At 33.6% G+C, this 18,033-nt stretch overlaps 1 protein-coding gene across 1 annotated transcript in view; it reads right to left on the bottom strand.

Annotated features, from left to right (window-relative positions):
* LOC148941865 (uncharacterized) overlaps nt 1-18,033 on the bottom strand; it is a 77,558-nt gene that overhangs the window by 9,732 nt on the left and 49,793 nt on the right. Inside the window, exons 3-4 of the mRNA XM_089103411.1 lie at nt 6,023-6,361; nt 534-813 (exon numbers count right to left, since the gene is read on the bottom strand). Coding sequence (XP_088959537.1) covers nt 534-813; nt 6,023-6,361 — 619 coding nt within the window. The remainder of the gene's footprint in view (nt 1-533; nt 814-6,022; nt 6,362-18,033) is intronic.

The raw sequence follows: 18,033 nt of genomic DNA, 5'->3' as shown, positions 1-18,033 counted from the left end.
ATCTCTCAGTCTAAAAAGTATCATATTACTAAGTAATTTTCTACCTATAGAGACCAGGCTAATGACTCGATAATTACCACACTCACTCTCATCACCTTTCTTATACAGTGGTTTAACTAAGGTTTTCATAAAATCGTCAGGTAGTTCCCCTTTTTCAAAAATCATATTCATAATCTTCAGTAACTTATTTTTAACCTCAGAGCAACCATATTTAAGAAACTCATTTACCACAGTATCACCATCTGGGGCTTTGTTATTTTTTAATCCTTTTAGTACTGTCGCTAATTGAAAGCTTAATTAGATCTAATATAGAAATTGTCGTATTTAGTTGTAGCATTAAAATATTTTCTATTCAATGGAAAGAAGCATTTATAAGAATTCCTGAAATTAAATAAAATAAAAGTAAATTAAAAATTTAATAAAAATTTCCCTGTTAAATAACAATATTGAGCCCGCTGAGGTTCAGGCTTTAGAATACCCATAAATATAAAAAAAAATAATAGTATAAATCGTTATATTATCAAAAAACTTACTTCAAGATAGGCTTCAGTGCAGAGCCTCCCAATTTGTTTGTCATGTCTCCACTTTCGCACATAAAACGTTCAGCGCATTCTGGCTGAGCTAGAACCTGCATGTAACTTTTAAGGATTTTGTCAACATGTTTTCCAAGCATCTCCAATACTTCATGTTCAAATACGAGTGGAGCCAGTTCGTTCATAATTGGAGATTCGTCAATTTCGTTGGAGATTTCTCGCTTCTTACGACCAGCCAATGCAGGGAATGTGGCAACAACACCAGCAGTTGATGCTAAACCTAGAATAAAAATCCTCATTTCTGAGCATCAATGGAATACATATCTTAATTAAAAAGAAAGAAGAAAACACTAGCGATTCAGTGGCAGATTTCAGAACTACTTTGCCAGTGTTGTCATATAAAAATATCTTGCTCGTTACAACTACTTTGCTATTACTAATAGACAAACAATATATAGTTTAAAACTGACAATAATAAAAACTATTTGATAATAATAAAATTTAAAATTTTAATAATAAAAATTAGGAGCTGTTTCTTTTCTTTTATGAATGTCTTCAATTTAATTTATATATTTTGTTACCTTTAGCAAATTATTGATTTTGTTACCTTCACTTCCATATAATTAAATTATTAAATTAGCCTTGCTAAAACAACAAAGCTGGCAAGGTGGAATAAGGAATGCTAGTGAAGCTGTACTACAATTTGAACAAAGAAAATTTAGTACTTTTGCCTATCATGCTCACCTCCTACTGCACTACTTACTACTACTTACTACTACTTAATACTTACTACTACTACTACTTACTACCGCATGTTCAGCTCCTACTTCTACTTATTTTGTTGGATTGGTTTTACTGTTTTCAATACGTTGTTTTATTTTATTGCTAAAATGCTAAAATAGAGAGTTTTATACATTGCAAATCATGACCTTCATATTTCTCCCAATCAAAGGCATTTTAGCCAATATTTTTGAGGAAGAGGAGGGGGTAATAGGTTTTACTGGCCAGGTCACCATTTTTAATGATTTTGTCATCAATCTGAATCCAGTGGCGTAATTTCATCGAAATCCTGGGGAGGGGGGAGGCAGAGTTGGTGCGAATTTTCCCAAATCAAGTGAAAATAACAGTGAAAAAGGAAAAATGAGCCATATAATACCGTCAGGGCAAAGATATACTAGATATTACTAACCTTTTTCTCTTTATTCTTGAATTATGCAGGCTTATCTTAGTTTTGACAATAAATTTAATCTGGGGGAGGGGGGGGGAAACTAAGGTCTGAGGGAACAAAATGACGTCTGAAAGGGGCATTTTCCTCCCACCCTGCTCCATAGTAAATTACACCCCTCTCTGAATCTAGTTTTCAGCAAAATTTGACAAAGGGCCAAGACGCTTGTTGGAATGAGCCTCTCCCCTAAGTCTCTAACACCAAGAAGTAAAAAGCCCTAAGGACACAAAAAGTCTTCACGTGACGAAGTTTTTAGAGTGTACCTAATCCAAAAATTAATGGTTTCTTAGAGGAGCCCTTTCCACAGTCCCCTCGCAAAAAAAAAAATTATTCATTTTAATCTACGAAATTTAAATCCTGAAACCAGTATTCAATTTAATCATTGTAATAAGGTCTTCAGGATTGGTGACGATTAGTCTAGCCCAATGGTTCCCAAGCGATTTTGGGCCATGCCCCGTCTAAGCATTTCTAAAATCCCGATGCCCCTCCTAGTAATATTTAAATTTTGTTGCTCAAAATTGTATATGTATTCCTATGAAGAATGCATAAAAGGCTATTAACTTGACATTTTTTTTCCGGTCATCCTCTAGGCATATTTTACGTTAATGAAAAATTTTGTCTGAATAAAAAATCTTTTATACAATGCATACTGTTATTGCATCACTAAATTTTTACTTTTTTTGGTCTTTAACTGCACATGAATCAATGTGACGTCAATCACATGATTTTTTTTTTTTCAAAATTAAGACTCAAAAGCATAGTCAGCCAAAGAGTGCACATCCTACTCTTGACCCAGTAATATGCAGAAAAGTCCTACCGGTGGGACCTGCAATCCGCGTTGGGAATCACGGAACTAGCTCATAGACAAATTGGAGCTAAAAGTTTCTCAGTGGACCCTTTCCCTATCCATGTACTTACACAGCACGGTATCTCGAAATCCGTTTTTTTTTTAAATTTCTTGGCACTTCCCCAATAATATTATTTTTTTCATTTCCCCCCCCCCCCCTACATACGTGTTCCTATCCAACCAAGTCAATGATGTTTATTTCTTGTTATGAAGTGAATAAGGCTCTTAAGCCACTTTCGCTTACATGAAAATGCAATTTTCAAGTTTATTTGATCTGTCACTATCCTTTACAAACACTACCAGCTTTCACTCGTTAATTTGCATATTTAATGCTTTTGCAAAATTATTGGCTAAATTTATCATTGTGGACAATGTTTCTATTTTAAACTTCACTTTCACATGATTAAACTGTCTAGTGAAGGCTGACAAATCTGAGAAATCAGAAATCTGGTCTCACGAACTAATAAAACCATCACAAATTCTTATGAATTATGATGTTCGGTTGATTTGTCAAACAGAGAAATGACAAAGTAATCTCCTCTTTTCTTTTTTTATTTTTCACTTCTTTGTCTTCTTCTTCGACTAGATTCATCGTAATTTTTCTTTTTACTTCATTTCTCCTTTAATTGGTTTTACAATTGTTCTTTTTTGTTTCTTCTTCTTCCATTTTTTTTCCTATCTAGTTTCTTCCTTCCCTTTTCTTTTTTTCTTCTCAATAATCGTGCGTCTCCCTTTTCTTCTTCTTCTAATTTATTCTTAGCTTATTCCTTCATACATCTTTTCTCTTTCTTGTTTTCTTTCATTATGGACATTTCCATTTTTGACTTCACTTTCACGTGATTAAACCGTCTAGCGAAGGCTGACAAATCTGAGAAATCAGAACTCTGGTCTCAAGAACTAATAAGACCATCACAAATTCTTATGAATTATGATGTTCAGTTGATTTGTCAAACAGAGAAATGAAAAAGTAATCTCTTCTTTTCTTTTTTATTTTTCACTTCTTTATCTTCTTCTTCGACTAGATTCATCATAATCTTTCTTTTTACTTCATTTCTCCTTTAATTGGTTTTACAATTATTCTTTTTTGTTTCTTCTTTTTCTATTTTTTTCCTATCTAGTTTCTTCCTTCTCTTTTCTTTTTTTCTTCTCAATAATCGTGCGTCTCACTTTTCTTCTTCTATTCCTTCTTACATCTTTTCTCTTTCTTGTTTTCTTTCATTATGGACAACATTTCCATTCTAGACTTCACTTTCACGTGATTAAATCGTCTAGCGAAGGCTGACAAATCTGAGAAATCAGGACTTTGGTCTCACGAACTAATAAAACCATTACAAATTCTTATGAATTATGATGTTCAGTTGATTTTTCAACCAGAAGAATGACAGTGTAATTTCCCTTTTCTTTTTTTAATTTTCGTTTCCCTTTCTTCTTCTTCGACTATATTCACCATTCCTTTTACTTCATTTCTTCTTTAATTGGTCTTATAATTGTTCTTTTTTTGTTCTTCTTCTAATTTATTTTCATTTTATTTTCCTATCTTCTTCCTTCATTTCTTTTTTCTTCTCAATAATCTTGCGTCTCACTTTTCTTCTTCTTCTAATTTCCTCTTAGGTTTTCTTCTCATATATTTTTATCTTCTTCTTCACATTGTTTCTTTAAAGTTTCCTTCTTCTTCTTCTTTTTCTGGGTCGGAGGGGGGGGGTGTATTTTTGTAAAACGTAAAACATGCAAGATTAAATAGGACAATAATTAATATAAAGAAAACATGCACAAAGTGAAATATAAAGGAGTTCCCAATCGAGATTGGACCAAAGGTCCCAGGAAGAATCTCAAACAGCAGTTTGAGATTCTTCCCCTCCCCCTCTTCTACCTGAGTTAATCACTTTACCTCTATAAGGATTGGAATTACCTGCATATATGTTTATAGTAATTTGTTCAATTCTTTGTTTTATCGATTTCTTTTTTTTCTTGTCCTAAAAAAATCAATAAAATATTGCTAAAAATATTCAGGGGGCTGTGACCATAACTCTTAAAATAATCCTAATAAGCTATATAGAAAATAGTTGAAGTATAGATCACGAATTAAATAAAAATATAATATACTATTTACAAGACCAATTTATTATGCGTATCTTGTGCTTTATTGTTTATACAGGTTGTGCGAAAACAAAAATATGTAGGCTATGTTAGACATAACTGTCTTTTATAAGGAAATTACGCCATAAATATGTATCAGCTGGATGGTATTTATGGGGGGGGGGGAATTTTAAAAAGCGCCAAAAATAGGCGAATTATGTAGAAAATGTAGGGAGAATTATTATATTGCCAATGCAAATGACCAGGATAATGTCAACGCAATGGCAAATGGCGATATAATCTACATGGTCAATTTAAATTATTATGCATACCTTGTGCTTCTTTTTTTGGTAAAAGTTTTTTTGTTGTTGTTTTTACAGGTTTTGCGACAACAAAAATACATTTGTTAGACATAACTGTCTTCATAAGGAACATACGCCGTAAATTTATTTCAGTTTGGACGACATTTAGGAGGGGGGGCAAATTTGAAAAAGCACCAAAAATAGGCGAATTGTGTAGAACATGTAGGGAAGACCATTATATTGAAAAATTTGGTGGGAAGGGGCAAAGACTCATGGATGCCACTCCACTGCATACCAACTAACCAAGAATCATGGATATGCAAGAAAGGCCCAACCGAAGTCTTTCTCCAGTAACTATATTTAAAAATATATTTTGGGTGGAAAGTCCCATGATAAGGCTAAATTTACACTGCTATGATAGTTCAGTAAATTTCTTGACTCGACAGAACACGATTGCACGGATCAAACCAGCCGAAGAGTCCATCGCCTTTCTTTTCCAAGATTGGAAATATGTTGCCTTTTAAGAAAAAAGGTCTAAGGGTAAGTTTAACATTCTAGGGCAGTGATATTTCAATAAATGTCTTGACCAGTCTGAATACTGGATATCTCCTTTCTTAGTGTAAAGAGGGAGACTTTAAGTAGATTCGGATGGAGGAGGATGTGCGTTGTTGTATTAGCCTCAGGCAGCTTGGTGCTGCAGTGAGTCGTTAGTAGTAGCAGTAGTAGTCTGAATACTCTCTTACAGATTACTCCCACCCTAGGGTCGGTCGTCTTTGCCTGACGATCCTGGAGATACACTGCCCTTTGGAGTGGATACACCCGCCCCCCTGGCTGAATGATGCTGCCTTATTTTTATCTTTTTGTTCTGAGATTTCTATTATATAGCATTAAAAGTGCCAATTAGACGAGGTTTGCCCCCCTGGACTTCAGTTTATGGGCGCCCATGGTGAATCCTCTTTCCTGAATAGGCCTGATGATAAGTCCCCTCCTCCAAATTATAACCATGAGAACACATTAGCCATGAGAAGGAATAAATTACCTGCAATCATAGAAACGACATTGTTAGAATAGCCTTGCAAGCGTTCGCCATTATTCTCAACCATCCTCCTCAATCTTGGCATGACCAATGTCCTCATGTATGACCTCACATCTGGCATGTGTGACATCACGTATGACATAGCTGGTTCAAGCATCTTCTTAGCATCGTATTTAGGGAGGTAGTTCTCGGCAGTTGGAACATAATAATATACATATCCTATAGCTGTCTCAAGTGGATCCGAAGTCAAGGAGCCGTATGCAGGTTGATAGGGGTCGTGGGAGTATGCAGGAGGAGGTGCATTCACATGTTCTTTGTCACCAAGATAAACATCATGGTCTTCTGAAAATTTGCCAGATATTAGTCAACAGTTAACGTAATTATATATTCTCTGATTGGAACTAGTCCAAAACAGTGGACCAATTTTTTATGGGGAATGTTTTACAGATGAATAGAAGAAATAGATGAAAGAAAAGCAAGTTAAGTTAAAGATTCATAAATTTATAGGAAATTGCAAGACAAATAGTAAAAGCAAGAGACTTAAAACAGAAGGCATGTGTTTGTTCAATTTTTATTTCAGAAAAAGCAAACACGGGTGAATCTAGTATGAATCTATGTAGCGTGAAATGAAACAACCTCAATTAATTAGCCAATTTTTAAATAGTCAATTTTAATTAGTTAATGAATTAGTTAATAACAAGCTTAGTTAATTTTTTAATGAAACTGATTCGTCAGTTTTGCGACTAAAATTTTCAAACGTAAGATGTTCCTCTTGGCACTAGACTAAAGAATTGAACAAAAAAAAAAGTTTTCTTCAGCTGAAAGTAAGGAGCAACATTAAAACTTAAAACAAACAGGAATTATTACGTATATGAGGGGGGTTGCTCCTCCTCAACACCTCGCTCCTTAAGCTAAAATTTTTAGTACTTTTAAAAAAAGCTTCTAATTGTTTTAATTAATCGAACCTTGTGTTTCAGGAGTCATTCTTAAAAAATTGGCACAAAATTCAAACTTTAGCGAAAAGAGTGAGGTGTTGAGGAGGATCAATCCCCCCCATATACGCAATAATTTCATTTCGTTTGAAGTTTTAATGTTGCTCCTTACTTTCAGTTGAAAAAGCTGTTTTTTTCTTATTTAATTTCTGATCGTTTTTCTAAATGAGGCCAGAAAATCTGGCCTCATTTAGAGAAAATCTGGCTCGACCACCACTGAAAAATACCTCCTCTCCACGAAAACATTCTCTAGAAAATTCATCCAGATGAAAATTTACCCCGGAAGAATGCCCTTAATATCTCCATGCGTAAAAGCGAGTTGGCAAAGAGAAAGCAAGACATAAGAAGAATTTTGTATAGGAATTCTGACAAATTCCCCAAGTGTAAAATTTCCCCTGAAAAAATTTACCGCCTGGTATCTTCCCTTCCCATGCAAAAATTCTCCCAGTGGAAAATCCCCTTAGCAGAAAATTCGTCCCCCCCCCCCCTGAGAAATGGATACTTCCTACATAATACACGTAAACACGTAATAACACATACTACACGTAAACAATGGGCAAATTTTATAACTTCAATAAATTTCCCCAGGGACTTAGGGGGTCATGACATTTCCAAAGGCATAGTTATTCGGCCTTTCAAGTATGCTGAACAAAATGGCTATTTCAAATTTTTATCGGACGATTTTGAGAAAAAAGGGGCGTGAGAGAGGGATTAGCTATCCTCCCATCTTTTGGTCACTTAAAAAGGGTACTAGAACTTTTAATTTCGGTTTGAACGAGCCCTCTACTGATATTCTAGAGCCATTGGGTCGATACGATCACCCCTCGGGAAAACAAAACAAATTAACACGCATCCGTGATCTTTCTTCTGGCAAAAAATACAAAATTCTACGTTTTTGAAGATATGAGCTTGAAACATCTACAGTAGGGTATTCTAATGCGCTAAATCTGATGGTGTCATTTTCATTCAGATTCTATAACTTTTAGGGGGTGTTTCCTCCTTTTTTCGAAAATCAGGCAAATTTTCTGAGACTCGTAGCTATTGATAGGTAACTTAATGAAAACATAATGAATATTATATATTTGAAATCAGCGACACAAGACGATTCTTTTGATATATCTATTGGTATCCAAATTCCGTTTTTTAGAGTTTCAGTTACTATTGAGCCCGGTCACTCCTTACTTACAGTTCGTTACCACCAACATATATATATATATATATATATATATATATATATATATATATATATATATATATATATATATATATATATATATATATATATATATATATATATATATATATATATATATATTCAGTTCAGTTCAGTTCATTTAACATCAAAATACATTTAACAAATATGCCAATACCCGCCCCAAGAAAGATACCAAAAAGCACTTGTGACTGGGCGGGTACATACACTAAAAAAAAACACACACAAATTACATACAAACACTAAAAAAAAAAAAAAAAAAAAAAAAAAAAAAAAAAAAAAAAAAATCTCTCATCAATTCATTTAATAATAATAAAGATAAATAATAATAATAATAAAAAAAAAAATAAAAAAAACTATGAACCTTGACCTAACAAATATTTTTTCAATTTATTTTTAAATAGCCCCAGGTGCTCAGCCGCCCGAATGCTCTCCGGAATAGAGTTCCACACATTAAGTCCTGAAAATCTAGTATGGAAGCCGGCCCTGGTTCCACTTCTATTCGGAACAATGAAATCACTAGCATGACGAGTTTCATAATGGTGCAAAGACCTATTGTCATTAAAATAACCACGAAAAACCTCTGGACTAACATCATTCCAGCATTGATAAGCAAAAATTCCTATTTGGTAGTCTCGTAGCTGTCCTACATTCAACACTTGCATATTGTTGAAGCAAGATGAAGTTTTATTTACACCTTCAACATACCCACCAATAAGACGCATCGCTCTATTTTGAAAAGTCTGAACACGTTTAAAATTCACATAAAAATTACTTGCCCATAACATACAGCCATACGAAGCATATGGGTAGATCAAAGCATGGTATAAAAGCAATAAAACTCTCTGAGGTAAGAAATTTTTAAAACGACGAATCGCTCCAAGGCCACTTGCAACCTTTGCGGCAACAACATTACTGTGGCGTTTCCACGAAAAATTACAATCAATGTAAAAACCTAAGTACCGGATTTCTTGAAGTTGAACTACAGGCTTAATATTAAACAGAATTCTACCATCAATATCACTGAGCTTGCCTTCTCTAGAATATACAATAAAATTAGTCTTAGTAACATTAACTGATAACAAACTCAAACTAGTAAAAACATGGAAATTTCTCAGAACACATTTCACTTTCAACACACGAACATCCACACCCCGAAGAGTACCCTTAACTGCAGGGTAATCGGCGAATGACGTTAAGCAACAATCTGGAAGATAAAAATTCCTGATCATCACATAAACTAGATGCAAACGCTGGCCAATGAATGAGCCCTGAGGCAAACCACACAGTACCCAATCAGGGAAAGAAAAAGCATCATCAATCATCACTTTAATAGACCTCCCACACAAATAACTTTCAAACCACTTCAAACTCACTGCTTTAACACCTAAGCATTCTAATCTTTGCACTAATATTTTAAAATCCACCGTATCAAAGGCTTTCCTAAAATCAAAAAATACTGTTAGGGGGATTTCACCTTTTACTAAACAATTATTTACAAAATCAACAAGATGAATGGCAGCATGACTAGTGGAATGACCTTTTTGAAACCCGAATTGGGTATCACTGAGTAGGCTATGTTTCGTGACATGGTCATATAGACGGCGATGAATCACTTTTTCCAAAATTTTTGACAATAAAGGCAGTATCGATATTGGTCTCCAGTTACCGGTATCTGACCTGGCACCCCCTTTGTAAAGCAGGATAACTTTAGCTTGCTTCAACGCTTCTGGAAAGGTCCCCGTTTCCATAGATAAATCAATAACATGGAGAATACATGGTAGTATATATATTAACACAGCTTCAAAAGTTCTCAGATTCACGCCATCTATTCCAGCAGAATTCGATTTTATATTTTTCACTATTTTAATCACTTCATCACTTGTACACTTTTCAAACTGGAACTCAACAGTGTCTCCACGAGAGTCCACGAATTCCTCGCGAATAAAATTTCCCCTGTCCCACCTTACACTCTCTTGAACAGACGAGCCAACCTGAGAATAAAACTGGCCAAAATGATTCGCGACTACATTTTTATCACTCACATAGCTTCCGTTTATATCAATGCAAGGCGACTGACTACTTTTCTGATTTCCCATAAACTCATATATATATATATATATATATATATATATATATATATATATATATATATATATATATATATATATATATATATATATTGCCCCTATTCTGTACCTTTCTCTCTAAGATTTTGAATATTACCAGTTTTTTGGCATTTTTGTTAAAAAAAATGCATTAAAATTTTTATTTTCATTGAACAATTGTAGAAACAACAAAATCCGCACCCCTAGATTTTGAAAAATATATTGTATCTCCCAAACATCTACATTTGAATTCACTGATCAGATTAGAAACGTAAAATTAGAAGTGGTTAAAATGGGCTTAGAGTACAGAAATCTTAGAACACATCCACCGAATAAACAATACAAAAATCGACTTAGAATAATGCTTGGATTATGCAAACGTTATGCGTCATGTGTGAGTGGCGAATGCCCTAACGGTACTTGTCTGTTATAGCGCCTATGTATATAGAAGCTAAGTAGACCCTGTTTCTCTGACGCTCATTCCTAATGAAACGTTGCAAAATATATAATTTGGGCTATAGATTTGCACCCTAGGAAAAGGGGGGGGTAAATTATTTGGACAGTGAGAAGTTAGAAAAAGTTCCTACTTCATAATATGCAGAATAATTGTACCTAACATATTTTGCATGCAGACCCGTTATACTTTACCACCACCCCCTAATGTACAAATATATAGCCGAGATTTGTTTTTAAAATATTATATTTTTATCATACAGATCGCATTTTAAATAAATTTCATTCAATACAGATCGCAAACTCAATGAAAACCGGTTCTACTTAGCTTCTGCATACATAGGCGTTATAACAGACAAGGTTACTGGTGCGTAATACGGACACTTTTATATTTTGTACAAGGAAATCAGTCACGAAAAACCCGTCAAACAAGCTATTCTCAAGAGACTACTAACATAAATGACTGCAAAGCCGTGGTTTCTCAATGAGTTACAATATTTAAACGATTGTTTTTTGGGGTTTAAGGGGGGAAAGGTACCTAGGTTAGGTTACGTATTTAATATATGCTATGCTTTACCTCCCCCCCCTAATGTGCAAATATATAGCCCAAAATTTGCTTATAAACTATTATATATTCATCCGATTTTATTTTATATCATTAGCAATAACCAAACTTGACTTTTTAGAAGTGCCCGTATTATGCACCAGTACCCAGACAAGTACTGCCTAAGCTGCTGACTCTAGTCAAAGAAGTGAGAGGAGGGAGGCGACAGAATTAATTTCGCTCATGAGTACTCGCTTAGAGTACGGAATGATCGAAATACGAACCCATTTGCCAGGGCAAAATTTCCAAGCTGTCGATCGTAGGGAACGGAGGAAGGCAACATAATATTTAAGCACTTACGTATGTTACAGTATTAATAACAATTATATTTTTGCCTTCGGTTACTTTATTAGCAGATTAATTAGTATCTTTTTGAAATGGAAGTGTTGAAGCTTAGTGGATTGACTAACTAATTATGTAATTAATTTATAAACCATAGTAGCTATCTTTTTTTTATCACATGGTTTAATTATTTCGTTCTAAATATTTTATTTCGTTTTTTAAATATTTTAAATGTTTTACTTTTTACGGCTACACGGATTTGAATTGCAGGCATTGCTGTCATTTCATTTCTATGTAAACCCGTCTTTATATTAATGCAAAATTTGAATGTGCTTACTGTTGGGGGAAAGAATTGCCCTGAGCTTTTGAAATTATGGGGAAATTACTGGAATAAAATAACTTGATAAGAAAAAGTAGACGAATAAAAATATAATTTCTGTAAGTTCACAGTCTAATAGCACACAATTACACTATTTTGGTCTCCCCAGGGTGTATTTCTGATTACCTGCCATGGTTGCCTTTTTTTATTACTCCAGTCCAAACAGAAAAACATATTTTGCCAAATTAACTAAATTTAGCTGATCGGGCTATTTTGATTTTTTTTTTTAATTATTTTTTTTAATAGAGCAAATTGTTTGAATGTCATCAGCCAAACAGAGTTTCTACCATCCCTAGAGGCAGAACATTGTCCCCTGTGTATATCCGTGTTCCCAACTGTTCCGTGTTCCCTTCGGATACCCATACCAAAAATAACAGCCCTCAATGATGTTTTGATATAATTAATTTTACTTTCACACACATTTTCAAGTTAACGGGGTCATGAAGAACTTTTCATTATGTAAATTAGCACTTAAAAACTTGGCGCAAGACGAATTATGTGCCAATATACGGAGCAAAAACACTGACTAATTTGCCAAATTAATGTTATTGTAACTTCCATATGGAAAGTAGCCTGTTTAATACAATAATTACGGCAAAATTAAACAAAAGAAAGACATCCGAAATGACGTGTGCCTCAAGTTGACGTTACAATGGTGACATTAATAGCGTTTTAAAAAGAGGCTGCTTTCCACATGGAAAGTAACCTACTTTAATGTAATATTTACAGTAAAAACCAGTGCTTCCATTTCTACTATATTTTAGAGTACACTACTTTATTTTGAATGTTTCTCCTCTAATATTTTTAGACCTACTTTAATACTTTATTTCTACTTTAAATTTGGATTTTCCACTTTTTTCCTTGCCGAGCCTATGAATTTTTGTTACGGAAAAAGGAATTTCGGATACAACGGCTTTCGGCAAAAGTCATTGACAAATGTTCTTGTTTTTGTCGGACTTGGAAAGACCCGCAAAATTTGAAACAAAATAACCAACGTGAAAGGACCGACGTGATGGACAAATACAAATAGAAGCACCTATGCACATTTACCATCTTACTTGCTTAAAAAAGAAGTGCTAGAAGTTGTGAAGAGCCTTTGTCACAATTTCACAGTAAAAGACTATATTTGTCACAGTACAAAATTGAGTCTGTTCAGTCTGTGAACCTTAAAAGAGAAGAGTTCTTCCTACCCACCTCGTAAGGTTTACCTGGGACTAGGACTGACCGCTTGTCTGTTTTCCTTACAAGGAAAAGATACAAAGTTCACGGAGAAATGAAGAGCATCAAGGAGATTGCCCAGAAATTTTATATTGAAGCTGTGTCCCAGCTAATCGACTGATTTCCATTTGATTACGACATTTACAACTTCGTAGAGATTGTAGACCCAAAAGTCGCATCGGATGGTGATATTCTATCGTTGCGGCTTTTTTGCCATAAGTTCGGGCACCCCTCGTGGGATTTTGGGCTGGTTGAAAAAAAAGTAGCGGGCATTGATGCTGCTTAGTCCAGACGCCAGTTTGCTCTGTGGCTGAAACCCGATTGATTTTTGGAACTGGGTGGCGTCCATCAAGAGGCCAAGTGGAGTGCTAAAGTTCACTAGCGTTCTTCATGTCATTCGGTTTATTTTTGGACTTTCCCTGCTCAGATATCGTTGTGGAAAGACTTTTCAGCGTTCTGAAAACAGTAAAAAATGAATAGAGGAATGGGCTAAAAAACCTAACTTTCGCTGCGACGATTTCTGTCAAGTATGGGATGAAGCGTAAAGGCCACCCTACGTTCATCGAGAGTTTAAAGAAAAAAATGAAGTCCTTGAAATTCGATGTGACTGCGTCCAAACGCGTCACTTTTTTTGGCATTGGGAAAGACGATGGGGATGGCGACGACAACGATGACTCGGGGTATTAATCTTAGCATTTGGTGTTTTCTCTTAAATCTTATTAATTGGTAATTCTCCTTAAATTTTTCTGAATACAGTTTAAAGTGCGTCTGCATTCGGCAATTTCTGGAAAACTGGGAGGCAGGTAGTAGTCTACCCTAGCTAAAATCAAATAATTCAAAAGATCAAAATGCAGGCGCTGTCCTTAAATCAAGCTTTAGGTGATTCATTTTTGCTACTACACTGCTTCAAATTAACAACTCAATATAAAAAAAAAAGTCAAAACAAAACTAATGCGTAAAAAACGCTGGATATCATTCATGCCAATCCTTCGTATCAATTCAAATAAAAACGAAGGTGTTGCAAAAGTAGAAATAGAGAAGGAAAAAATAATGGCAAAGAAAAACAAATAAATAAAATATATTCATATGGTCCAGAATCTGAGATCTGGACCCGGAATCTATGAATCAAAACCGAACTTCATAGTCGATAAATACAAAGCATTGTTTTAAACGTCAAAAGAAGATATTTTGGTGAAAATAAAAGGTCTTGAGTTGCAAAATAGGTCGTCCTAAATAAATGAAATTAAAAGTCAGCCTAATAAGGCTTTGCTTGTAACTTGGAAAGAAGTCAGAAAATGGGGAAACTTTTAGAGATTTTGGTACTGAAAATAGCGATTTCTAGGGATTTTCCACCCGCCTTTTAGGGATTGAAAAAATTTAAAGTGGAAACACTGGTAATATAGCGCAAGAATCAATTTTGTTAACATTCCTGTTCAAATAGTAAGCACGATAACCTACTTATTTCCGGATTGTGTCCTATTATAAATCTACTCTTTTTTTTACACTTAAATACTTTATTCCCTCATTAGTGGAATGGAAGCACGGGTAAAAACAAGCAATATTTCCAAAATGACGTATGCTTCAAGTTAACGTTATTGTCGCTACACTAAAATAGCGTTTATAAACAGGGCTGCGTTCCATATGGAAAACATCCTGCTTTGATGCAATATGTATTGTAGAAACAATCAAGGGAAAGGTTTCTGAAATAACGTATGTTTCCCATTCATGTTACTATTCTGGCCTTAAAATAACGTTTTGGAAATGAGGCTGCATTCGGTTTGGAAAGTAACTTGTTTTAGCGCAATAATTACTGTACAAACAAAAAAGAGACTGAATATGTTTCATGTTCACGGTAAAGTATGTTTTATGTTCTATCGTGGCCTGAAAATAAATTTTGAAAATGAGGCTGCATTCTATATGGATAGTAACCTGCTTTAACAAAATAATAAAAAAAAAAATTCACAAAATATGTTTTTTTAAAGAAAAGTAAAGAGGTCCGTTAATCCGAAAATGAGCAGAAATAAAGTCAAATAATTTTCCAAACCTAAAATTACCACAAATCACCATCAATAAATAAATAAAACCCAAAACGAACAGAAATTACAATAAATAACCGAGTCAAACTCAAAACAAGCAAAAATTACCATGAGTAGGGCTGACAACCCCCATGCCTTCTCAAGGGAAGGATCCAGGACATCTGCACGTCAGGACCACTACCGTCAGGACATCGACAAAATCCATCATGAAATCGACAAAAGATCCGTTAGAATATCGACACGTCAGGACATCGATAGTCATAACATCGAAACGTCAGGACATCGACAGTCACAATCGCTACCCGTCAGAACATCGACATGTCAGTTCATCGACAGTCACAATCTCTACCCGTCAGAACGTCGACAGTCATAACATCGACACATCAAAACATCAAATTTTTTTTTAATAACGGAAATCCGTCAGAACAACTAACCGTCAGGACGTCGACGGTCATAACGTCGACACGCCATAACATCTAAAATGTTTTCATAACATCTAAATTTTTGAAACTTTAGTTTTTTGGGGTTTAGGTGGGAAAGGTATCTAGGTTAGGTTACGTATTTAATATATGCTATGCTAAAATTTATATCTAGAACACTCAAATCATCTAGATAAACTAAGTCTAGAAGACTGTAAATTCCCATTTGATCCAGTGCTCTTCCATTCCCTTTGTAATATTCTATAGGACTCATCCATCAAAGTAATCTGCATAAACGGGAATAGGACATAACCCTGTTTAGCTCCTGATTGAACACCAAACAAACTACCAACCACAAGTTTTACCTTAATCGCAGGGACATTGTTCTAATGCATAGCTTTATTCACTTTGATATACTTGTCTGGTATACAATACAAGGAAAGGACCTTCATTAAAGCTTTTTATCAGTTGAACCAAATTTCTATTCATAATCTATAAAACTGAGGAAGAAAGGGGTCAATTTTCATTTCGAAAATTGTGTTTTTATTTGTCATAACATCAACAAAAAAAAGACAATGTTCGTAATAATCAAGATTAGTGAAAACAACAAGTGAATGCACATTGGCAGTTTAATATATTGATATTCGTTCCTGAAAGTCTCAGGCTTCTGGATTTATTAACTTTATAAAGAGAATGCGCTTAATATAGCGCAAATGACGTTCTTGTCTTTAGAGGAAAAGATTTGGGGTAATTTCATTTCGTTCTACGTTTTATTTTATTATTTATCTTAGTTCCTGCCCGTTTTGGGTTTCATTTATTTATTGATAGTAATTTATGTTCTTTTAAAGCTTGAATTATTATTTGACTTTATTTTGCTCGCCTTTGGTTTAATGTAGCTATTTACTGCTAATTATCAGGTTATTTTAAGTTTTCTTTTATTATTTATTGTAATTTCTGTTTGTCTTGGGTTTCATTTATTTATTGATAGTGTTTTATGTTTTTTTTATGCCTGAATTATAATTTGACTTTATTTTGCTCGCCTTTGGCTTAATGTAGCTATTTACTGCTAATTATCAGGTTGTTTTAAGTTTTCTTTTATTATTTATTATAATTTCTGTTTGTTTTGGGTTTCATTTATTTATTGATAGTGTTTTATGTTTTTTTTTTTATGCCTGAATTATAATTTGACTTTATTTTCCTTGCCTTTGGTTTAATGTAGCTATTTACTACTAATTATCAGGTTGTTTTAAGTTTTCTTTTATTATTTATTATAATTTCTGTTTGTCTTGGGTTTCATTTATTTATTGATAGTGTTTTATGTTTTTTTTTATGCCTGAATTATAATTTGACTTTATTTTCCTTGCCTTTGGCTTAATGTAGCTATTTACTACTAATTATCAGGTTGTTTTAAGTTTTCTTTTATTATTTATTATAATTTCTGTTTGTTTTGGGTTTCATTTATTTATTGATAGTGTTTTATGTTTTTTTATGCCTGATTTATAATTTGACTTTATTTTGCTCGGCTTTGGTTTAATGTAGCTATTTACTGCTAATTATCAGGTTGTTTTAAGTTTTCTTTTATTATTTATTGTAATTTCTGTTTGTTTTGGGTTTCATTTATTTATTGATAGTGTTTTATGTTCTTTTTATGCCTGAATTATAATTTGACTTTATTTTTGCTCGCCATTGGTCAAATTTGGCCTTTTATTTTTCTTTGAAAAAGTTCATTTTAGGAAAAAGATTTTTGAAATCAATTTTTGTTCATTTTCAGTTGACATTGTTTTTTAAGGACTAGTAAAAGGAATATTTGCATAGTTTTTTTGATTTTTCTTCTGAAGAATTAAGACTTTTGCTAGCTATTTATAAATCTGTTGCAGAAAAAGTTTTTTTTATAAAACTAATTTCTGGTGAATTTTAATTGATATTGTTTTTTCATTGGTTAACAAAAGGACTATATGTAAATCATTTTTCAATTTTCTTCCTTAAGAATCAGTATTTTAGCTTGCTGTTTATATTTTGGACAAGATTTTGCAAAAAAATCTTAATAATAGTTGTGCTATAGAACTTTATATGGATGGATAAATGGAATATTATTCAAATAAATGAACTTAAAAATCTTCATAATCTTTAGGGTTCTACGAGGCTGAAGCCATTCTGACCCCATCCTGATAAAACTCTGAGTATAGGGAATTATTTATTGACCCTTAATTATAAATAATTAATGAATTATATAAAATTAATTAATATTTAATTATTTATTGACATTGTAAGAATCTTATTGTGTAATATTCCATTTCAACTGCTCGTTTG

This window comes from Artemia sp. Qi Xiang Cuo, chromosome 17 (genome assembly GCF_049724085.1).
Source record: "Artemia sp. Qi Xiang Cuo chromosome 17, ASM4972408v1, whole genome shotgun sequence".
Classification (NCBI taxonomy): domain Eukaryota; kingdom Metazoa; phylum Arthropoda; class Branchiopoda; order Anostraca; family Artemiidae; genus Artemia; species Artemia sp. Qi Xiang Cuo.
The sequence above is the reverse complement of the archived record's forward strand: the minus strand, read 5'-3'. Positions and strand labels throughout refer to the sequence as shown.